The following is a 24229-nucleotide window of genomic DNA, read 5'->3' on the forward strand; positions in this document are numbered from 1 at the left end:
TTTGGCTCGACATGGAAACATGGGTTCAGATCGCTTCATCATCTCACTTGATGCTCTAATTCAATTTAATTGTAAATCCTCCTGTTAACGGGTGAATTTGTACCTAACGAATTAAGACATAAGCACACACATAACACAAGTGTTTGAGTGGTTCACCCATAATGGGGCCACATCCACTATAGTTATAGCTTTGTATTGGTATTTGAATATGGAGATTACATTGTACATGAGAGAGATATGGAAGAGAGGCTTGAGAGCTCTAGTAGAAGAGAAATAGAAAGCTTGTGAGAGCTTTGGGCAGCTCTTGGAGAAGTGAAGAAGTAACAGCCGATGGTCCCTTTGCTTGGAGGTGGTGAGCTTTCTTTTATAGTCCAAGTTGGAGTAGATAAGGTTGATTGATGGCTGGGACCTTTGCATGGCTAGCTACGCCTTGTTTGGTGGGATGTGACTTATGACAAGAAGGGTTATCCCTTAATTGGTGGGATTTGCTTAAAGGGGGGAGGTGAGGTCAACAGAAGCCTCCAAGCTCACAATCGAGAAGAGCTTCTTGGCTGGGGACTTTCTAGTAAAACCAATTTTGACCGAGATGAGCACATATCTGTTGAGGTGGTGAGGCCAAGCCGAGCACACATGTGTGGAGATAATAAGGCCGAGCCGAGCCTTAATTAGTGGGATTTGCTTAAAGGGGAAGGTGAGGTCAACAAGGTGCCAACAGAAGCCCCCAAGTTCACAGTCGAGAATAGCTTCTTGGTTGGGGACTTTGTAGTAAAACCAGTTTTGACCAAGCCGAGCACATATCTGTTGAGGTAGTGAGGCTGAGCCGAGCACACATATTGAGATAATTTTCCCTCTTTAAGTATGGCGAGACATATTGGAGATGGTTTGGCCAAGCCGAGCTCACATATGGAGATAATAAGGCCGAGCCGAACACATATGAAGATAAAAGGGACCGAGCCGAACACATAAGGAGATAATAAGGCTGAGCCGAACACATATGGAGATAATAAGAGCCGAGCCGAACACATATAGAGATAATAAGGGCCGAGCCGAACACATGGAGATAATAAGGGCCGAGCCGAACACATATGGAGATAATAAGGGCCGAGCCAAACACATATGGAGATAATAAGGCCGAGCCGAACACATATGGAGATAATAAGAGCCGAGCCGAGCACATATCACATGATTTTGTGATGTTGGTGTTGTATGATGATATATGCCATGTCATAATGGCGATGTATGTTGTGTCATGGTTGCAATGTATGCCATGAAATGACAGCGATGTATGCTATGTCATAATGGCGATGTAATGGATTTGTATGTCATGTCATGGTGGCGATGTAATGTAGATGAATATATGTTATGACATGATGGTACGAAGATAATGCACACTAGTTAGTAATTTAGATAAAAATAGGTATGTATAATCCCTTACTTGCGTTGAGATAGTCATTACCCGAGCCGAGCGAGCGCATATATGGGGAATTTTCCTTCTTTTTTAGCATGGCAAGACATATTGGAGATAGCGTGGCCGAGCCAAGCTCATATATGTCAAGATGACGAGGCCGAGCCGAGCATATTTCCATAGATAATAAGGCCGAGCCAAGCACATATATTGGAGATAATTTTCCTCCTCCTTTAAGCATGGCTAGACATATTGGAGATGGTGTGGCTGATATACATAGTGTCCCCCGAGCAGTGGCGGATCCAGGAATTTTTCAGAGGAGGTGCAATATTTGAAAGGCTAAAAACTAAAAACTAAAAAATAAAAATAGACAACCAATACCATGACTAATTGAAGTCTATATCAATTAATATGAACAAAATCCATGCCAATTTACATAATTAGTATACCAAAATTCATATCAAATTATCAATTAATCTAACAAAAATCAATATTAATTAATCTAATCAAAATGAAAATCAAATTATCAATTAAACAAATAAATCAGAAAATAATAAATAATAATAATAATAATAATAATAATGAAAGACATATTTTTTTTATTTAAAAAAAACATAAGGAAAAAACCCATAAGAAAAAACAACATTAAAAAAAAAACATACGAAGTCAAACTTGCAACTTGGTGGAGAGGATGGGTCTTCTGTATCAACAAGAGCCTACTCCCCTTCAACGCCACGCCCAAGCCAGGCTTCTCTTTTTTGGTAATTAAAATCAAATTAAAGTCTTCTTTCAAGACTCCTATGCGTGGAAGGTAGGGTTTCTTCTTCATCTTGCTTTTTATTTTTATTTTTTATTTTCAAATATTTGGCTTGGTCCAAAAACGCATCGTTTTGGCCAGGATTATTTTTTTTAAAAAGAGAGATGCGCAGCGCGCACAGCAAAGAAGAACACAAAGAATGTCACTCAGTCATTTGGTCAAACAGTTGGTGGGCACTTGCAAAGACATCTGGTGACTCCATAGCTTTTTCCGACGAGGGGAGGTGCAGCTGTACCTCCTTGCGCCTCTGTAGGTCCGCTAGTGCCCTCGAGCCCCCAAGTTCTTTAGTTAAGAACTTGCTATCGACTGGGAACCTTAAAGTAAAACCATTGTTGGTCGAGCTGATCAACTTGTGCTTTGGTGGGGAGAGCTTTTGATCGAGTAATATGACATGGAGATTGAGCATGCGAGATGGTCGAGTAGGTCATGCGACCTGGTGGTTGGCCATGCAAGGTGGACGGGTCGGTCGTTTGACGTGGTAGATGACCATGCAAGGTGGTCGGGTCGGTAGTTCAACGTGATAGATGACCATGCCAGGTGGTCGAGTCAGTCATTCGACGTTGTAGATGACCTTGCAAGGTGGTCGAGTCAGCCGTTCGATGTGATAGATGACCATGCAAGGTGGTCGGGTTGGTAGTTCGACGTTGTAGATGACCATGCAAGGTGGTCGGGTCGGTCATTCGACGTGATAGATGATCATGCAAGGTGGTCGGGTCGGTAGTTCGACGTTGTAGATGACCATGCAAGGTGGAGGGCGACCATGCAAAGTGGTCGGCGCTCATCCTCGGTGGTTGGGTCTGCCATGCAAGGTGGAAGGCGACCATGCAAGGTGGTCATAACCTGGTTCATGTATCGACACATAATAATAATAATATAATATCACAAGATGTTATGACATCCCATCACAGATATTAAGTTGAGATATCATACCTAGATATTTATGTTTAGATATTTATATCTAGATATTTATGTTTAGATATTATTTTATGGTAAAATCACTAAATGAGAGAAGAGATTTCTCATCTTCTTCGAATGGTGTCAGACCTAGCACAAAGGAGCATGGAATTGAGGAGGTGGAAGGCACATGGTATTGATCATGCCTAGAGAAATGGATGAGATTGCCGGCTGGGTGTTTGTATTTGGAGAAAAGCCCCCAAGTCCAGTAATGGTAGGATCTATCTTGAAAAGTTTTGGCAGAGGAGACACATGGATGTCTTCATAGTTGCTTGGTGTATGGGTCTTTTTCTTCCGGCAGCTACAGATGGGCTGGGCCGCCGTAAAGAGCGAAATATGAAATTATCCCCTTGTGTTTGAGTTCGAAGATTAAGCCCCAAGGATGTCTCGAAAGGGTAGTGAGGCCTTAGAAAACTCCTTGGTTACCCTCACCAATGAAAATAGCAACAAATTACAGATAATTTCTTGGCTTGGCATGAGAAGCTTGTGGTATAGGAGCAAAATTGTCATGAGTTTAGCACTGAAGAGAAAACTAAGTATTCCTGGGGGGGGGGGGGGGGAAGGGGTATTAATGTAGGAGATGAAGAGTTTACAGAGAGGTTTGGCTGTGAATGAGGAAAAAGAGAGGAATGGGTGGCTTGAATATTATTTCCGGCAACTTGACAGCGACTCTGTCAAATGCTAGAGCAGCCTGCCAGAAAGGGAAAAATGAGGGGGATGAGGAGTAGAGCACGAATTTTGCTGAGTTCTTGCAGGTAGGAGAGGAAGCTTGCTCCTGGATTTGTGGTTATGGCTAGTGGTGAAGTATTTGGTGTTTTGGGTAATTTTCCAGTAGCTTGACAGAGGCTCTGTCAAGTGTTAGAATAACATGGCAAGAAGGAAAACTGAGGAAGGAGATGAACTAAGCACGAAAGTTGTTGGTTTTGAAAGTAAGAGAGGAAGCCTACTCTCTAGTTGTGTATGATTCTCGTTAGGTGGAAGAGGCCCTATTTATAGCCGTTGTAAGCCATCTATTTTCAAGAAACCCTAATGACTTCCCTCCTATTTTACCAAGCTTTCCCCTTCCTTTCTCTCCTCATCCTTTCAACCATCTTCTTGTGGTGAAATTTACTCTGCTCCTTTGCATAAAATTAGGGATTTTGGGAGCTCAAGGCCCCCTTTCCCGCGGCTGCCTCTGTGAAGAATGTCTATTTTCATATATCTCTTTTCTCCTCTTTCCTCTTCTTTCCATGGCCAAATCTGATGGAGAAAGGAAACGGGTATGTCTGCTGGTTCAAAGGATGGCATCTTCCCCTTCGCGCCACTATCCCTTGGTCCTTCGGATGTTTCAGCTTGGAACTTGTTCCTTTGCCTGCGCTGGAGCCTCCCAGCAGCTCTGCATAGTGGACCTCCAAACTTCCCTTCGTGGCTTCTGTTTTTTCAGTAAGGGGCTGAGGCTTTTGCTACTTCTCATTTCTAATTGTATGGGCCTTCTAAGATAATGGGTTGGTTTGTCAAAATGAATGGGCTAACCTCAACAAGTGTTGGCCTATTTTTTGTTGAGGTGTTGGGCTAATTTGGTTAAGCTAATGGGCTATTTCAGTTGGGCTTTTTGGTTGGGATATTTTCTCTTTGTGCTCACCCACATGTTTGGGCCTAAGAAATGGGCCTGAGTTCCGAGGCTCCCAAGCAACCCCGGGACTTCCATTTCTTGGCCCATCAATGGGCCTCATGTCAACTTATTACCATCCATACCACAACCCACTCAAGCAAGCCCAAGGCATTTTGCGTGGCTTGGGCCCACTTAAGTTTGTAGCGTGGCGTGTTGCTTATTTGCTTGGCGTGGCATGTGTGCAAGCGCATATGACGAACTTTCGCATGCCCAAATCGGGTTTCTTCTCGGTAAGGTATTGCATTGGGTCGAGAATTTATTTGGGCCGAACCGTGGATTTTTTGGGCCTCAACACTTGGCTAGAGCAACAGGTTGGGGTGTTGTGATAGAGAAGGGCATTCTTCATGTGTCACAGGCCTTGTTCAAACCAAGAGATGAGGGGCTGCCTCCAATCAAAACAGATTTTCTGGTGAACCTCCTGCCTGCTCAAGGTGCATCCCGGCCAGTAACAAAAATGGTGAAAACAACATGGATCTTTGTTGCGCTTCCCACAGACGGCGCCAAATGTTAACGGGTGAATTTGAACCTAACGAATTAAGACATAAGCACACACATAACACAAGTGTTTGAGTGGTTCACCCATAATGGGGCTACATCCACTATAGTTTATAGCTTTGTATTGGTATTTGAATATGGAGATTACATTGTACATGAGAGAGATATGGGAAGAGAGGCTTGAGAGCTCTAGTAGAAGAGAAATAGAAAGCTTGTGAGAGCTTTGGGCAACTCTTGGAGAAGTGAAGAAGTAGCAGTCGATGGTCCCTTTACTTGGAGGTGATAAGCTCTCTTTTATAGTCCAAGTTGGAGTAGACAAGGTTGATTGATGGCTAGGACCTTTGCGGCTAGCTACTCCTTGTTTGGTGGGATGTGACCTATGACAAGAAGGGCTATCCCTTAATTGGTGGGATTTGCTTAAAGGGGGGATGTGAGGTCAACAGAAGCCTCCAAGCTCACAATTGAGAAGAGCTTCTTGGCTGGGGACTTTCTAGTAAAACCAGTTTTGACCGAGCCGAGCACATATCTGTTGAGGTTGTGAGGCCGAGCCGAGCACACATGTGTGGAGATAATAAGGCCGAGATGAGCCTTAATTGGTGGAATTTGCTTGAGGAAGGTGAGGTCAACAAGGTGCCAACACCTCCCATATGATTTCAGGTTTGGTTTCATTAGACCTGCAACTAAGCTTTAGTTTTTATGTTACCCACATATTTTAGTCACATAAGGTTTGAAGATTATTAGTTTTTAGTTTTTATTTTTATTTTTGAATTAGAGTTTAACACTATTAGATTGAAGTTGAGTAAAATGACATCTCATGGAGAGAGCAGCTGGGTTACAAGTGAAGAGAGGTAAATCTTCAAATCTAAAGCACTGGGTTACTACTTTATTTGTTTTCACATTCTAGTGTTAAAAACCTCATAGATTTGACATATTTGTTTCCACGATTCATTGAATAAGAGAGATTTTTTCATGGCCTGAATTTGATGTGATGTTTTGGATTTGAAAAAAAATTATAGGAATGCCTTAGCATTGCTTATAGGGTTGCCAGTGCCACACCCAGTGGCGGATCCAGGAATTTTCCTTGCAGGGGTCAAAATCTAAAAGGTAAAAAAATTCTATACAAAATAGAACAAAAAAATACGATAATATTATAAGAGATGTCTTTAGAATAAAAATCTATCATCTTTGATAGCTTTTCATTACCTTCCTGAAAGTCTAACGCTTGGTGCCTCCAATCTTCCAAGCAGAAGATTTGCATTGCCCGGAAGAGAGAGAGATTAATTGGGTCAGGCTTTTAAATAAAAAGGATATAATTGTCTTTTCAGTGATTAATATATGGTGGGCCAAAGAATCTGGGCCTCCCCTTTGACCAAATCCAAAACAAAATTCAATTCCTAGGTATTAAAAACAAAACAGAAATATTGTTTGTCTCAAATACTAATTATTAAGGATAGTTATGTCTAATACCTAATTTTTCAGGCCTACCCCGCATTAATATCCACATAAAATAAACGATGAGTTTTATGTATATTTATCATCATTATAAATACCGAGTACACGTGGGCAACAAAAACAAAATACAAGCACTGCTTCACCTTTTCAAAAGTCATATTGTCAAATTGACTATCAACACACAATAGCTAGCTTATCCAAAAAAATGTAATCTTGAATGAAAGTTCATTTTAGAAGTTCCAGACCTCTGTATCAGTAGTGAGGGTGTAAAATGTTCGACCAAGAATTATGACCCAACATTGTAGAACACCTTTGTGGATCCTTTCTTTGTTCGTATTTGAGAAACCTGAACAAGCAACGAAATACCTCACTTCATCGACGGAAATAAGAGTAGACCAACATATTCCTACTTTAAACACTCAATTCATTTCATGCTCATGTTTGAGAGAAATTTTGAACATCGATTTATAAAAATGTTGAAGCCAATGGATTCTTACTGTAACACTCTTGATCTCTGAAATATCAGAAACATGGGTGACACCACACGGGCAGCCAGGACTTTCCCCTAGCTTCACAATGCGAGGAGTGCTGCCCTGGAAGAGATCGGAGATGTAAAAACAGTAAAATTGCAGTTATTAGTTAGCTCTAAAATTTGAAAGCTCCTGCAAGTTCATGTCTATAAAACAGGCCTAGTATAAGGAATAACCTTGGGAATGTAATCGGGAAGGAAATCACCACACAGTTAACACGCTTCTGCATATGGTAACAAGGCAGCAGAAACCTTAGAGAAATATAGTAAAGCATTAGAGCCAAATCCATTACCACCAACCAAGCAACTTTAAATAAATATTGCAAGTTTGCAACTCACTTTCCCTCCTCTCGATATTAATGCATTAGCTTCTAGCTCCATATCTTTTTGTGGAACGGTGCCTTTGTATTCCACATATGGCCTGGCAAGAAGTACATTATAAGTACTAATTTCAACCAAATTACAAAGGATTTCCAAACAACGACAGCATTGTGTCTCAAATAACAGAAGTTGTTCACATATTCAGGATCATTGTGCTGCTTAAGGCTTGGGGGCTGTTGCTAGGCTTAAGAGGAAGGAACATTGTTCTGTTAGGTGGAAAAATTTTAGGACCTCACATTTCCCATATTTGGATTGAGAGGAATTGTGTCTTAGAAAAACAGCTCATAACTTCTTAAAGGGTTGTGGTCGTCATAGACTCTGCTCAATAGTTGCCGCCTAAGGAATGTAAAAAGAATTTCATGAACGTTGTCGTCAACGGTGAATTTGATACAAACACAGAGAGAGTATAAGGGAAGGTGTGGGAGCAAATTTTCCACAAGTTCTTGATTTCATTGTCTGTAAGACCTGGTAATCTTCCAGCGATGAGGGACCACCTAATCATCACCTAATTACTTAGTATTCAACGTGAAAATATATTTAATATGCATCTTGGGTTCTTAGATATATTAATTGGTTGAAATAAGACAATATGAGTTCGATCTCTCTTTGTTGTTGAATGTTTTGAGCGTTTTGGGTTATTGAGATTTGTTCGATCTCTCTAACAAAAACATAGGGACCAAGAATTTAAGGGAGCAAGAACACGTCTTGTCTTTTGAACAAGTTAATTTCAAATCATAACAATTGTAAAATTTGACAATTTGATATAAATGAAGGGAAAACACTTGATGCAGGATGCCTGTTCTACATCAACACTGGCCTATCAATTTGAAATTCAAAACAAATAATGATCAACTACTCAAATTTGCAATAAACTCTACCAATAGCAACGAGCATATCCTAAAATTATATATATACTACAGCTAAATCCAACCAGACACTGTTCTTAAGCACAGTATAATTACTAAAATGCCCCTCATTTTACTGTTGTCTCCCATTTTATTGCATCCTCATCGCAGTAAATTGGCGAAAATACCCTCCACTAAACCTTTCCTTCTCTTCCCTATTTGCCCTTTCCCATTCGTATCTCTTCCGTTGTGAACGATTCGTTTGCTCAGAGAAGGCGTCCAGTTCGAACCAGCTGGTTGGGCTGTTTGGGGGGCAGCCATGGAAGATCTACGTTCACTATTCTGCATGCGTGGGGGGCCGTTGATTTTCATTTAGGGAGGCGGCGCTGCCCTTTTGGTCTTCGTCTCATGGATTTGTCTTTGGTTGAGATAGAGATTTGTCTTCGTTTCTACAGCCTTCGTCTCATACGTCTTCCATCTTTATTGCTTGCGAATTTTCGCATCATTTGTCTTCAGGTATGCATCCGTCAACTTTTTAACAGATATTTTGGTCTTCATCTCATGAATTTGTTTGTTGGCTGGTAGATTTTTCATCCTTTGTAGAGCGTTGGTGTCAGCATGTCCCATCTTTAGGGTATTTTTGATTTATTTTTACGAATTTGGGCTCATTTATTTGGTTAATTTGATTTCAGGTTCTTGGGTAATCCCTAATGCTATATAAGAGCTAAGGTATTTATATATCACAACATATTGGTGAGCTAAGGTATTTCCAAGGTGCTCACTTTCCGACTCCCCTGGGTCCTATCAGGAAGGGGATTGAATCTCACAGATTAGCTCAGGTATTTCCATCGTTCTTACTATTAATTTTTTTAATCAATTGTCGATTCAATGACTTTGCTCTCTGGAGAAATCTTAGAAATGGAAATCATTCCTAATTTCTGTTTTGGTTGCCGATAAAACACTGGAAAGCAAAGACCAAGCATGCTTTAAAAAAAAAAAAAAAAATCCTTTTTTTTTATCTGCTTTTGGTTGCTGTATCCTAAATATGGAGAAAAAAAATTAATGATAAAACACAAGGAAAAGAGAAGTGAAGATTAATCAGGTTTTGACAAAATAGAAATTGGGAATGATTTTATCTTAACCTCTATTGAATTTGGTTTTCATTCATTGTCCTTTTTCTTTTTTATTATTCTGGGGTTCTTGTCAATCTATGAGTTAATAATCATGTTATTTGGGTTTATCAATTATGTTGTTTGATAATAAAAAAAATGAGCTTTCTAACCCTAAACCCTCTAATATGAGTATATTGTTGAATCTTTTGGGTGTTTTGTTGAGGTTAATTTTAGGATAGAGCAATGGATTGAAACATCTGAGCATGTTGTTGAATGTTTTGAGTGTTTTAAGACTGATGGAGAGAGAAAAATAGAGGAGAATAGTATCTGTATAGAGTTTTTTTTTTCAATTACTTATAAGATTTCTTCATATAAAGCCCTTAACTTAATATCTGTTTCTATTGAGATCCCTTAGTTTTTGGTGGATGTTGGCGAGTAAGTGTGTTTTCTTCCTGTTATTGACACTGAACCCATTTTTCTGGGAGGCCATAACGGTATAAAGTAGGTATAAATTCAATAAAAATGCTTCTGTAGAGGACTGTTGTGTATGTATGGAATTTTGATCTTTGTGGAAATATGAATGGTTTGTTAGAAAGTGTAACCTTAAATTCATATGGACCACATAGTTGGAATTTTGCGTTCTTAGGTTTATTTTTGTGCAAGTCTTCGCATCATGGCAGCTGCCTTTGTGCAATTTATGTTTTACTTTGAATCACCTGAACCTGATCATCTTTAGCAGTACAATTACCACCTTCATCAGCGCCATCATTTTTAGCATTAATCTTGATGCGACGTGGTCTTGCCTCTGGAACTCTCTTACTCAAATTAATTTTCCAGAAGTTCTTGATTTCATTGTCTGTAAGACCTGGTAATCTTCCAGCGATGAGGGATCACCTAATCATCACCTAATTACTTAGTATTCAACGTGAAAATATATTTAATATGCATCTTGGGTTCTTAGATATATTAATTGGTTGAAATAAGACAATATGAGTTCGATCTCTCTTTGTTGTTGAATGTGTTGAGTGTTTTGGGTTATTGAGCTTTGTTGATTGTTGAGCTTTGTTGTAATGATTAAACCTTCCGTAAAATTCATGAACATACTTTGTAATGAAATGTGACTGAGCCCCAGAGAAGAAGTATGGTCCATTAAGAAACTTCAACAACTATCATGTGGTCAGAATTTGCTAACTCTAAGATCTTTCAATAATTTATAGAATCTACTCTCGGATTGACTGAGTATATAAGAAGACTAGGGAGTCCACTATGGCAGCTTTACACTGATTATTATATTATTTTTTTGCTGTATGACATTTATATTATTTTCTAGCTCAATATTGCTACCAAATATCATAGCCAATATACAAATCAGCATTGTGGAATCATGAGTCAACCAAACGTTGTTGTAGTAACTTTGGAGTCTCTAAGACATTCTCACACAGCAATGGTTGTTGTAGTAACCTTTCTATTTATATATATACTAAAGCTCAATGCAACTAGACACTGTTCTTGAGCACAGTGAATTTACGAGAATATCCCTGTTTTTAACTGTTGAGCTAGCTAACTCATTTTCTTTCCTCGCACAGTAAAATCACGCATTTTCCCTTGGCTGATCCCTTTGTGTTTTGCGCGTTTTGCCCTCCCTCATTCCAATCTAACCTAGCGCCTGTTCTTCAGAGGCGCTTGGTTGGGTTGCAACTGGCTGGTTTGACAGCTTCAGGGGCAAGGATTGGAGAGCCGGGTTGCTTCTTCGATGTTCATCTGGAGTCGAACATTTCCCTAATAACAACTTTATGTTTCTTTTCCTTCCGAACCCATCAAAGCCTCCTCCTCCTCCAAAACCCTTCCAAATTCCCAAACCCCCTCCATTGCCATCTCCACTGCAAATTTCTTCGATAACCAGATCCAGCGGCTGAGGCAATATCTTGAGGTTGGACACGATAACAAGCATCAATTGGCGCAACAATCTTGGTAATCTTAGAGACCGAGCTCGCCTTTTATTCTTCCTTGCACATACAATCTGTTTTTGGGTCTGGATTTGATGACAGAGTGAAAGCGAAACGCTAAAAACTGGAGATTTTGGTACAAAGATGGCGTTTTGAATCGAAGTGTTTCTGAAGAATTTGTTTGTTGGCTGGGAGATTTTTTGTCCTTTGTATGAATTTGGGCTCATTTATTTCGTTAAATTAGTTTCATTTATTTGGTTAATTTGATTTCAGGTTCTTGGGTAATCCCTAACGCTATATAAGAGCTGAGGTATTTATATATCACAACATATTGGTAAGCTTCAAATCAGGTTCAATTTTCTCTATTAATTTTAGTTTTTATTCTTTGACTGTATTCAAATCTTTGATGACAACCACGATTGATTGTTGCATGTCTTCTTTATACGTGCATATTCTGTCTGTAATTATCTATTTCATAATTGATTTGATTATCTGTTTTTATCCTTTGGGTTTGTTGGGATGTTAATAAAATTTTGTGCTTTTGCAAAATATTGGTTCATCCTTTCAATTTATATGATATGAATGTGTACTGTCTGCATATGTTACTCGGTTATTTTTGGATTTGTCTTTGTTTCTCACACTCCATCGAAGTTTCACATCACTGAATGTACTTTGTGGTGGTTTCGTTATGATTCACAGAATGAACGGGAGCTAAAAAGGGAGAGGAGGAAACAGTCTAATCGAGAATCTGCTAGAAGGTCCAGGTTGAGGAAGCAGGTATGAAAGTTGTGAAGGTTCCATGGTCCAATATTTTTCTTTTAGTATGTGTTCATGAATGGAGATATGAAGCTAATGCTTCTTCCTTCCAGGCTGAGACTGAGGAACTTGCACGAAAAGTCGACGCCTTATCCGCGGAGAATGTGGCACTTAAATCTGAAATAAGTCAATTGACTGAGAATTCTAGCACACTGAAGCTAGAAAATGCTACATTAATGGTACATCCATATTCTACATGCTATTTCCTAAAAATTTCTTTCCTCGGAGATTGATAAAAATTTCTACCTCATTTATTTTTGGCTAACTTACCCTTTGTCTCAACATACTAGGATAAACTGAAAAATACACACGTAGGACGAATGGAAGAGATTATGATGAACATTGATGATAAGAGGTCCAACCTATTAGTACTGAGAACCCACTGTCGAGAGTTAATAACTCTAGTTCCATTGCGAGGGATGCTGAGAAAGAGGGTGACATGTATGAAAAAAACTCGGGGGCTAAGCTGCATCAACTCCTGGATGCGAGTCCAAGGGCTGATGCAGTTGCTGCTGGCTGATCGATCGACCAGCATACATGCAGTTTCTTTAATTCTGTAGTTTTGGCATATTACAAGCCCAAAATTACTGCTAACAGTAAGCAGGAGAAATGTGACAGCTGAACAGGATTGTTACCATGGTGAAAGTTGAGGCCCCTAATTGTTATTTGTGATTAGTTATCTCATTGCAGAACTAATGTTTTTTCTTCCCTTTTTTCTTGAGTAAGAGACTAGAATTCAGATGTGCTGAAATGGCCACAGAAAGGTGATGATGTACATTGAAGAGTTAGAGATTTAGAATAGAAAAACCTTCATTATGCTGTGTGAGTGTGGTGTAAAATTCAGTTACCAGTGATGTGATGACTATGCAATTTGAATGAGCATATTGTATGTTTTTTTATTAATTATTCTTTCTGTTTTTAAGATTTTAATTAGTTACTTTAATCCCTCAGTTTGTATTGCTAATTGCAAATTGTGCTGGGCATATCCTTAGAGCTTTGTAGTTCATGATACTCAAATTAACTGGATCCTTAATCTCATTAGTTAGTGACTTGCACACTAGACACAACTTAGCAAAAAACTTTTCTGTAGCATCAATGTTGTCATTCACGTAAATTAGTATCACATTGCCAGATATGCACGTTGTTTGACGATTTATGAGCTGAAATGAGATGTGCCACAATTTGGTATGTACATGCTGCCGCTAAGTTGTGGTTTGATTTGATATTTGTGGAAGTTTTGCAATGATTTGATATTTTTATCTCACCCACACATTTGGTATCATCAAATTACTGCTATAATCTGCAGTCAGTCACATCCTACATCATTGAATGTTCTCCAAATTGATTACAATGCCAATGCCTCATTGTATCTGTTTTCAAATAATTGACATCTTTCTTTCTGTATCTGTTTTCGAATAATTGACATCTTTCTTTCTGTTGGTCCAATACTCATGAAGAATTTATAATGAATGTCAAGGAAAGTGACAGTGATTGTTGGAGATGTATGTTTTTCTCTGTTATTACTTTCTTTGTGTTGTATTTTGAATCCTAAACACATGAACTCACAGCATCTTTCCTTTCCTTTTCTTCTAATATAATTAACGTCCAACTACTATTCTCGTTTGTTTCCTCCAGATAGAAATGATATGGCATGATGCTGCAGATACTTCTGGTTTTTCAAATTTTAGGAAAGGATCCACAGACACAACCAAGTGGCCTCAGTGGAAGTGACGACGGTTATGTGTTATTTAACTGCTAACATATCAAAGAGAAAGGTATTGTATTGATTAACGTTCAAAGTCTAGGCATTTTCATTCATATTAGCATTACGATCTGATGATCTCAAAACCTCATATTTTGTTTACTCTTCCTCTTCCTCGAGGTTTCCTAGCTAGCTAGCAGCTATTCTCTTCCTTCCTCTTTGCTTTCCTTCATCTTCCTTCCTTGTCTACTTTGACTCCTCGCAATCTTGCTAGGGTTTAGGCCATGTCTTTTTGCGCATTACGTACAGTGAATGCTGTTGATTATCCATTTGAAAACCTATTGCTTTATTCTTGTTGGGTAGGGATGTTGATGATATGGTGGAGGCTTCTAGTTATTACATATGAGCTTCCATTTCATTCCGTACGTCCTTCATCACTTCACTTGGGTAGGCCTATTAATCTTCTGGGCAACTTTATAATGAACCCAATAACTCGCTCAGCCTTTTAAACCCTTGCTTGTTGCCCCTCGTAACTCCCCACAAGCTTTAATAATCCCTTTATGTGTTTGAAGAAATAGCCTGTTGATGGACTTGGGGAGTTACAATTCCTCCTCTCTTTTTTCTTCCCTCTTTTGTAATGCACCAATGCGTACATCATTTTCTCTAGTATGTTCATAGCTGTATGTAATGGAATTGGAGTACTTTCATCTTCCCTCTAACAGTTCATCAAACATCAAGTTGGCATATGTTTATGGTGTGCTATTATATTGCTGCATTAGAACAATCTCATAGTGCTTAGTTTTAGGAACCTAATAGGTCTTCTGGCTGGAATATTTAGGGTTTGTGTTAATCTCATTAGCTTGTCGGATTTGCACTCAATTGTAATTGCATGAATACTTGTAAAATGGTGGAAAAAGTAATGAGAGAAACTTGGTAGTTTCTTGAATACATTTCTTCGACTACTTTAAGAAGGGGAACCTGGTAAAGGCTGGATGAACTAGAAGGGTGTGAAATACGTGATGATCATCCTGAAAAAGTCAATACCGATTTCACCAACTTATGTACAATGCATATATGTGTATGGGGAAACTAATGCATGTTTTTTATGGAAACTTGACATGTAATGTAAGGACTGGAAAACTGTGAAGCAAGTACTTGACCATGTTTTGATTAAAAACAATCATATATGTATGACAGTATTTGTGGGAGTTTCAATACACGAATGTTGTATGCTTGTTGGTTGATGGAGTTTTTTGAACATGTGTCTTTGGTATTTTTGGAATACACACTGGTGGAGTTAGGCTTATCTTCCTTTTGTTACATTAGAAGTCAAGGGCACATTCATAACTTGTCGGATGAACGATGAATAATATTACATAACATGAACTGAGTGCTTGGGACAAGACATAGGCTAGTTTCTTCTTTTTTTTTTAAAATCAATAACATAACATGTCAGTGACATATCCAGAGATTTCCCTGGAGATGTCTTCTTAAGGTAGGTAGTGGGGCAAGGGTTGGCTACAAGCTAGAGCCCAAATTGTGCAGGCCTTTGTTGCCTTTGGGGGTCCAAAAAGAAGTCAGTTAAACTACACCCCCTTCACATTATCAACTGAGAATGGTTTCTTTCTGTTAACTTTCCTTTCATATGAACTGACTATATTTAGCCTAATTCAGCACCGTAGCATGTACTGATAGTGATACTGTTGATGACATTTTGGTGAAGTATCTCATCATTTTTTTGGCAGGATGGACATGACACAGATGACCCGAAACAGAGCACTGCTGATATGACAGCTTTTGTGAGTTCCAGTTCAACTATCTTTCTTATTTTGTTCATTATAAATTAATTGTACTACTTCTACATGGGCATGTGGATGAGTGTTATGCATGTAAAGATTAATGACTGTGTGGCCCTATTTGTGTCTAGTAGTCTGGAGAAAACAATTTTATATATAACCATGTTGGGCAATGAAACCGTTCAAAATGAGGGTGAAAAAATATTTAGAACTGAACGATGAAGAGGTTATCAATTAGTTAATGTTGATGAATTCGTTGGTTTGCCACTATTCCCAAATGTAGGTATTTTATTGGTTAATCAATCATTGGCGTTTACTTTATTCAGGGATATACTAGGTAGTTTGATTTAAATGTGTATGTGATAATTTGTCACTCCATTTGCCTTTGCTCAATCTCTGTTTTGGTTTTTGCAGGTACAAAATCTTCTTCAACAGATGGTGAGTTTGTTATGTGTTTGTGATGACTGACTCTGTTCAATGGATTGTATGGCTTATGTTTTTTAATTTTGCAGCAATCCAGGTTCCAGACAATGTCTGACTCCATCATCACAAAGAATATCCTTTGTTGTTTTGCTTGCCAATTACAAATTGATATACATATTTATTTTACATTAGTTTTATGACTTATCTTTAGCTAGTTTTATGATTACATATTAGAAAACAAATTTTTTGAATTGGCCCGTGCTAGCAGTTGTTCTTTCAGTAGTGAAGCATGTTCATTTGACATATGTTTTTTTTTTCTTTCTTTAATCACATTTGACTTATTCTATGTTGGAGATTTTGAATTTCTTTTCAAAGGGCTGCAATGGAGATAGATATGAAACTATTATTATTAGGTGTTGCTCAAATATAGAAACTTAATTGATCTCATTGATTTGAATTATGTTGTTACTTGTTTCCTTGACCACCATGATGCACTCGATGAGATGGGCAATAGGATCGATGAGTTGGAGCAGAGCATCAATGATCTCAGAACCGAGATGGGAGTCGAGGGCTCACCATCTCCTTCAGCCCCTTCGAAGTCAAATATCGAACCCAAGTCAGCTGATGATTCAACCAACGAGTAGCCACGGCATGCTGTGTTGCTTTAATCAAATAGTGTGTCTACTGCCCGGCTTTTGAGTGTTTATTTTTACTCTTTCATTTGAAATGGAAATCATACTATACACAGTATCTTGGATCGGATCAATGCTCCATGGATTTGTAAGACAAGGCCAAGTTTTAATTCTCATTTTGTAACAGAAATGTAGGAAGCCCTTGGATGGATTATCTGTATTCAAATATGCTGAATTCCTGGTTCATTTTCAGAGATAGAATTGCTCTCCCTCATTCATATTTTCGTAATGCATCTTTACAGGTGTGTGTGATTGCCTGACAACCCATTTTCTACATTATAATTATTGATGAAGTTTCTTATTTTATAGCACATAATCAGGGAAAATCGAAATAAAATAATTTGCTAGGAAAAATAAAAAGAAAGCTTGCAAATTTGTGGCCGTCCAGAACTATTGATTGTGGTCCTGTGATTCTAAATGTTGATTTTTATGATTCATATGGGTGGGTTTATAGATGGCTAATACGACAGAGACATATGAGGTGTCGATTAGATTTGTCTCTCACAAAAGGCCTAAAAGATGCCCATAACATAATGGTGTGTGAGAGAGAGAGAGAGAGAGACCTCACACATTCACTCATTTCGACCGCCGACGAGTGCTTTACTGCATGTGGTGTGGAATTTGCTTTTAATTGTGGAAGGCAATATAATAAGATTCCATAATTTCAAAACATCTTTTCATATTTTGAAAATGCCAATGAGAATGCGCTGGAATTGACCGTTGGCCAACAAGAAGTTCCATTTTTATTTTCTTTGTGCGCGTGCGTGTGTGTATGGCTATTTCCATTGCTTTCAGAGGAATGACACAACCATCATATGCATGATTTTTTTGAGAATAACAATTTTGATTTGAAACACGGAAGCGTCAGTTGCACGTGAGCACGTAAAATTTATTTTGGTAAGGTTTACCTTATTTTTCATAGGACAATATAATAACATTTTCCTGAAAATAAAAATTTGTTTAATAAATATCCAGCCAAAAGTGGCAATTTCTCATGATTTCAATCTCACAGCCGACACCCCCCCAAAAATAGAAGAAGAAAAAAATCCATAGCCAAAACAAAAATCATCTACATCTACGTGTTGTTGTCCTTGTTTGCACTATAGCAAAGACAGTTGTATACTGCAAGGATACAGATGCCTCGAAATCAAATCTCAGTCATTATTTGCTCATTGCCTCAAAAGCTCACAGCTAGCAAAGCACCTTTCCAACCCAATACACACACGCGGTTTCTGGAATTTAGCTCAGCCCCCCATATATGTTTTTTTATTTATCAACAGCCCACAAATATTATTTTCTCTAATTTTCTTAATCCAATATTAAGAAAAAACTTGTAAGTTCGAATCCCTTTCCGTAATGAAAATTAAATAATACAAAATGAAAAAGAAATCATACCCAAAATTATATATGACAATAATGCTAATATTACAAGCACATCCATCCACAATTCAACCAAATAAAAAAATAAAAAAATAAAAAGAGAGTAGCAAATTTGGTATTTTAACATTACAATATGACACGTCAATAATTTTGTCTAACCATTATTAAAATCTCATCAAGTATATAACACACAATAAGATAACCCCATAAATAATATAAACTTTTTTTTTTTTTAAATAATAACAGAAAAAGGGAGGGTAAAAATTAAACAAATAAAATAAAATAAAAACAAATTAGTGCCTGCAGCGAGTTATGGCGCTACAGCCGCGAGAGTAGGGATTTGCCTGAGCTCCAGGTCGGCAGTTGTAGTAGGACGCGCCACGTCGCGAGCAGGGGACAGTGTTCCTCCTCAGCGCACCGTAGCTGATGTACCGGTTCGTGGCTAAGATGCGCCGGCTGATCTCCGACTCCATCGGCAGCTCCAAATCCTCGTCCTCAGCTATCAGTCCTCCCGCTGATCTCGTGGAGACCCAGCTCAGCTGGCCCAGCTGGTGGCCTCCACTGAAATCGACGGCTGCAGATGAAGCATGTACTAAATGAGCGGCCAAGATTGCGCAGATGAAGATGAAGGCAAAGAGTGGCGGTGTTCTTGAGCTAGAGCTTCCCATTTTGGGGGTTTTCCAATCTGAATTTTGTTTTTGAGAGGAAATGGTTTGTGGGGTGGGTTTGGGATTATAAGTGACCGTTGGTTTGGAAATGCCACTGGTTTGGGGAAGTATTTACGGGGACATGCCACTTGACCTTTACATGACTGATTTTGCTTCAAATTTAAGAATGTCAAAGACTTTATAGACATCCACTAATCACGCTTTTTGACTTCATTTTGTACATTTTAATTGAAATTGGGACTTTTGTCCTAATTTATTAAAATTAAAAATTAAAAGTTAAATACAAAAAAACACAAACAAGAGCATCGCAATCGTGATGGAATTTAAACATTAAAAGCCAGTTAGTGGCCAACCAATGTGACAATGAAGGAATGAGAAGAAGGTGGCAGTTGATAATGCCATTTGGTAAGAGATAAAACCTCCAACTTCCATCTTCAATATGAAGTAACCTAATGCTCATTATTTTATATTTTGTTGAGTAATTTCTTGTGCTCCATATCTTATATTTTGATCACATGAATTTAGTAATCGATTACGTGGTTAAATAATGGTAATTGCCTCCATTTAATAGGAAGATGTCTTATGTTCGGCTCATATATATAAATGCAAATATGATATCTTGTGATAGTAGTCTCCACTTGGTTGGATATACTCTCAAGTTAAACTCAAGTGGCTGCAAAGACGATATGTATATTTATATGAATTTGATATCTAGTTGTGACTAGTCTCGTTAGGATAATTATTATGTGTGCATTATTCCATCATAAAAGCATCTGTATAAATATAGCAATCGCAGCCTTGAAAAAAAAGTTGATAATTTAAAGCTTGAACTTGTAAATGCGATCTCTCTCTCTCACCCACTTGAGTTAGTGTATTAGGGTTGTTGGAGAACTCATAAATCTAGATGCTTGAGATTGATTTGAGCAATCTAGAAGAAGGGAGAATATTTAATCCCACAACCATATACAATATTGAACCAACGACTCAATCTCAACAAACTTGCAAACCAAAATTTACTGACTTGGAATCTCCAACACAATCTAACTAAGCAACTTCTACAACTGCAAACTATATGCCAAGCTTAAAAATAAGTTCTAAATTGCAACTCTTCCTAACTGGGCCTAGAGTCTAGTAGACCCATGATACCTATGCACTTGGGCTGGGTGTTGGGCTGGTGTGACAAATTCAATATCCATAAGAGCATGTCCAGCGTTAGCATCAAACCGGGCAGGAGGCCCCCCAGTCAAGCCCAGCGCGAGAGAAGAAGCCCAGGCAAGCCCTGGTCCCACCAACCTGGGCAAGCCCACAGGCAAATCCTGCCTGGGCTTCAGCCCGAAGGTGCTGACGTCAGCGTGATGTTATGTTGACGTCAGTGAGCCAAAAAAATATTCAAAAAAATCGAAAAAAATTTAAATTTTTATATAAAAAAAACCAAAAAATTATGGATGTTTTCCCAATAAATACATAACAATTTTATTCACTTTCCACACCAAATCTTCATACAAACTCTTCTCCTTCCAATATTTTTTACTTTCCACTCACATTTTTCTACTACTTTCCAATAAAAAAAGCATGAAATAATATGACTATTTATTAAAAATATTTGCACATCAACATCACAACAAATATTAATTAAAACAAACCTTCATTTATTGCAAACAACACACAAAATAAACCATAATTAAAATCTTATCTGAAAATTTAATTTGAAAATTTTATCTAAAATTTTAGGTGATAAATTTATAATAAATAGTGACACGTGGCAACCGAAAATATTATATGAAAAGCTTATCAACATTAATGGTTTAAAGTATAAAAAAATAGAAAATAAAGTACAATGAATAGTATTTGCCCTTGCCTTAGCCTTCCAAGGGTGGAGCCAACTAAGGCAAAAGCTGCCACTATTCATGTGAATAGTGGCAGCCCTTGCCTTGCCTTAGCCTTCATTGGTGGACATGCTCTAACAAGTGGGAATTTTTTTTTACCTATAACGGGAATAACATTGTTTTGCTATTTTCGGCTAATAACACAATGACATGTGAAAAAGTTATTCTACGTGTCACTGCGTTATTGGCTAGGGATAGTAAAAAGTGCTATCCCGGTTAGATGAGAGTTTCTCTCAACAAGTGGGGATGCTTGTATATTAATGTTCTAAATCCCTGTATCTTGAATGTGAAAAACATAACTTTTTTTTTTTGAAATCCAAAAAAAAATTACACATGAGATTCCCTAGGGATCTTAGTTCCAAACATATCCATACAATATAATTAACATCTACCGGAAAATGACTAAACCAAATACAGGAGTGCTGATAATGATGTCCTTTAAAGCATCTACCACCATATTAGATTCACGGAAAATGTGAGTGAAGGAAATCTCCGAGAACTTCAGGGAAAAGAGAAAAGTCATTTGAACCGTTGGGTGCTCTAGTTGCCAACTTAGAACAAAAGCTAGCTCTTTTCTGTGGGCTGTTGACCGTCTAGCTAGCTCTTTACTATGGGCCTTTTTAAAACCATCTTTTTATGCTGAACTTCCTCTTTAGGTGGGGTTAGCAATTGGTTGGAACTCATACTGTGTTTACTAATTAAGAATAATTCCAATTACAAAGGATTTATGCGTTTATTATTCCACATCAAAGAATTAAAAAGTAAATAAGGCTCGTATAAAATCAGGAATTCAATTTTTGATCTTCGAGGAATTCAATTCTTAGGTGGGAGGTATATTGAAAATTCGACTTGAGCACAACTATGATGTTGTGGAGATTCGAACCTGAGACCTCTGGTCTGTAAATCAGGACCCTTTTTAACTAACCTAGAGCCCATTGACATAAACTAATACAATTAAATTGGAAAAATAGTCCAAAATCTCAAGCAGCATCAAACATGAGATAATACTTTTGAATTATAAAAATATTCCTTCCCGCCCCGCTCCTTATCTTCTCACCTCCTTTACTATAGAGAATAGACATAGATTGCAGAAAAAAAAATTCCCATAATTTTAAGCATATGGCCCTCCAAACATGATAGTATCTAAAATAGGTAAAAGCCGTGGCATTGCTAGGTCATTAGATTATAGTTTTCACATTTGTCCATCTAGTCCTGGTTTTAAGTTTATGTAAAGGAGTAGTGTAGGGGGAGCACACGCCTCTGAATTGTTTATTTGCATGTTGTGACTTGTTTACTATAATTTTCAGTCTTGCTCACTGCAATTGCTGTCTGGTTTCAAATATAAATTAATCCAGTATGGGTTTTTTTCCTCACACTTGCTTCTATAAATAGCACTACGCGCAAGCCAGCCTCAAGTGCTCAATCAGATCAAAATGGCAAGCTTATTGTTTACTTCCTTAGCCTTGTTGCAGATCATCATGGCAGTGGTTCTAGATCTAGTCAAACCAGCCATCTCTGTGCCTTTGAAGATTGGTTTCTACCAGACTGCATGCCCCTCGGCTGAGACCATGGTCAGAAATACAGTCACTAAGGCACTTGCCGCAGATCCTGCCATGGCTGCTGCCCTCATCAGACTCCATTTCCACGACTGTTTTGTAAGGGTATGTCACTTCTGATCATTTTCTTATTATATGCAAAATATTTATTATATTTTCATTCGTACAAAAATGCTTTCTTTACCAGACTGATTGCCTAGATTATGACCATTGGTCCTATATTTGTTTTTTGGAATGTGTAGGTTCACGTATATATATACTTTAAAAATCAAACGTACAATACAAGCGCGAATACACATTTGTTACTAATTTTTGAAAAATACAGATAAAAGTCACATATTATATAAATAAATATACTATACATAAAAATTATAAATGAATAATATTAAAACACTATATAGGGGCCGAATTTTTATCAGAGTTTTTAAAATATTATCGAATAATACACCTACATATTTTTATTTTTCTCTTTTCGTATTTTTTTAAAAAAACTATGGTCTAAGTTTAGAGTATGACAGATGCGATCGTGTTTAATAATATTATGCAGGGTTGTGAAGCTTCTATTCTGCTTGATTCTAAGCCGGGAATCCCAGCAGAGAAAGAAAGCACGATGAACAAAGGCGTCCAAGGCTTTGAGGTGATAGACGAAGCCAAGGCGGCGATAGAAGCCCAATGCCCAAACACAGTTTCCTGCGCAGACATCATCGCCTTCGCGGCCAGAGACAGCGTTTTTGGTGCCGGCGGCCTCCTCTATGCTGTCCCTGGCGGAAGGCGCGACGGCTTGGCTTCGTTGATCGACGAAGCGGCCGAAAATCTCCCCGGTGCATTTTTCAATTCGACAGAGTTGAGGGGCAACTTTGCAAGAAAAGGGCTGTCAATGGAGGAAATGGTGACGCTCTCTGGAGCTCACTCCATTGGAGATTCTCATTGCTCTGCCTTCTCCAAAAGGCTTTACTCTTTCAGTGCAAGATTTCCACAAGACCCTTCGATGGATGCGGCTTATGCTGAAACTTTGAAATCTAAATGCCCAAGGCCTCGGAATTTGACAGATTCTGTTGACCCAGTTGTGGCTTTTGATCCCTCAACGCCGGCTCTGCTTGATAACAACTACTACAAGAACTTGGTGAGCCACAGAGGGCTTTTGGCTTCTGATCAGGAGCTTTGGAGCAGTGGGTTGACGAGGAAGATGGTGAAGTACAACAGGAACCATCCAGGTGCATGGGCCTCTAAGTTTGCCGCTGCAATGGTGAAGATGGGTTCCATTGATGTGATGGTGGGGAGAAATGGAGAAATCAGGAACAACTGCAGGGCTGTGAATTAGGAAGCTCTTGTTGTGTGTGCCTGCCTGGCTACGTAGTGCTCGCTCAAAATCTTATTTCAAACTAGAATTTTATATTTTAAGAGCCATGTAATTTAATTTGAGTTTTTTCAATTTTGGGCATGTTCCCCTTGTTTTGGGAAGTTCATTTTGATTTGAGATTGTGGACGTGTATGTTATAGTTTGTTTGATATAATAGTTACATGTTTGTGAGGTTTAATCAAGAGTTTATCTTACTTGTCGTGTGACACTATTTGTACCATATTTACTGACTACATTGCTTATCACCTCTCTAATATAGTTAATAAATATGGTACAAATAACATTATTGATTCGTAAATATGAGTTATACCAATTAGCTAAGGTAGCGTGTTGAATCTGAGTTGAATCTCCTTCCCCATATAG

General features: G+C 38.2%; 3 protein-coding genes across 9 annotated transcripts; 2 read left to right on the forward strand and 1 right to left on the reverse strand.

Annotated features, from left to right (window-relative positions):
- The first annotated feature begins 8774 nt into the window (after positions 1-8774).
- Positions 8775-17234, forward strand: LOC110754780 (heat shock factor-binding protein-like). Of its 7 annotated transcripts, none has more exons than XM_088245748.1 (12): positions 8775-9045; positions 9222-9368; positions 11228-11612; positions 11861-11921; positions 12287-12364; positions 12457-12582; positions 12694-13905; positions 14039-14178; positions 15851-15904; positions 16316-16339; positions 16414-16456; positions 16820-17234. In XM_088245748.1, exons 8-12 carry the CDS (start codon positions 14143-14145, stop codon positions 16966-16968), a joined length of 306 nt encoding a protein of 101 aa, XP_088101874.1. In that variant the 5' UTR covers positions 8775-9045; positions 9222-9368; positions 11228-11612; positions 11861-11921; positions 12287-12364; positions 12457-12582; positions 12694-13905; positions 14039-14142; the 3' UTR covers positions 16969-17234. The 7 variants fall into 7 exon arrangements, with proteins under 7 accessions (XP_088101874.1, XP_088101883.1, XP_088101888.1 ...); XM_088245757.1 differs by having other exon boundaries at positions 12694-13225; XM_088245762.1 differs by having other exon boundaries at positions 12694-13167.
- Positions 17235-18394: 1160 nt separating this feature from the next.
- LOC148297318 (rapid alkalinization factor-like) lies at positions 18395-19115 on the reverse strand. The gene has a single exon (XM_088247181.1). It carries the CDS (start codon positions 19062-19064, stop codon positions 18690-18692), a length of 375 nt encoding a protein of 124 aa, XP_088103307.1. The 5' UTR covers positions 19065-19115; the 3' UTR covers positions 18395-18689.
- Positions 19116-21095: 1980 nt separating this feature from the next.
- On the forward strand, positions 21096-23982 carry LOC110746079 (peroxidase 5-like). Its single transcript, XM_021946283.2, has 4 exons — positions 21096-21165; positions 22140-22172; positions 22412-22611; positions 23054-23982. Exons 1-4 carry the CDS (start codon positions 21096-21098, stop codon positions 23825-23827), a joined length of 1077 nt encoding a protein of 358 aa, XP_021801975.2. The 3' UTR covers positions 23828-23982.
- Positions 23983-24229: the final 247 nt, after the last annotated feature.

The sequence above is a fragment of the Prunus avium genome, chromosome 1 (assembly GCF_965620075.1).
Source record: "Prunus avium chromosome 1, drPruAviu1.hap1.1, whole genome shotgun sequence".
Taxonomy (NCBI): domain Eukaryota; kingdom Viridiplantae; phylum Streptophyta; class Magnoliopsida; order Rosales; family Rosaceae; genus Prunus; species Prunus avium.

What these genes read in the sequence shown, in the direction of transcription:
- LOC148297318 (XM_088247181.1), bottom strand. Translation starts at nt 19,064, where the DNA reads ATGGGAAGCTCTAGCTCAAGAACACCGCCACTCTTTGCCTTCATCTTC.
- LOC110746079 (XM_021946283.2), top strand. Translation starts at nt 21,096, where the DNA reads ATGACATGTGAAAAAGTTATTCTACGTGTCACTGCGTTATTGGCTAGG. An exon ending in CCATCTAGTCCTGGTTTTAA is followed by an intron (nt 22,173 to 22,411) that starts GTTTATGTAAAG and finishes TTACTTCCTTAG; the next exon opens with CCTTGTTGCAGATCATCATG. An exon ending in TCCACGACTGTTTTGTAAGG is followed by an intron (nt 22,612 to 23,053) that starts GTATGTCACTTC and finishes AATATTATGCAG; the next exon opens with GGTTGTGAAGCTTCTATTCT.
- LOC110754780 (XM_088245748.1), top strand. Translation starts at nt 14,143, where the DNA reads ATGTGTTATTTAACTGCTAACATATCAAAGAGAAAG. An exon ending in CTGCTGATATGACAGCTTTT is followed by an intron (nt 15,905 to 16,315) that starts GTGAGTTCCAGT and finishes TGGTTTTTGCAG; the next exon opens with GTACAAAATCTTCTTCAACA. An exon ending in TGACTCCATCATCACAAAGA is followed by an intron (nt 16,457 to 16,819) that starts ATATCCTTTGTT and finishes ACCATGATGCAC; the next exon opens with TCGATGAGATGGGCAATAGG.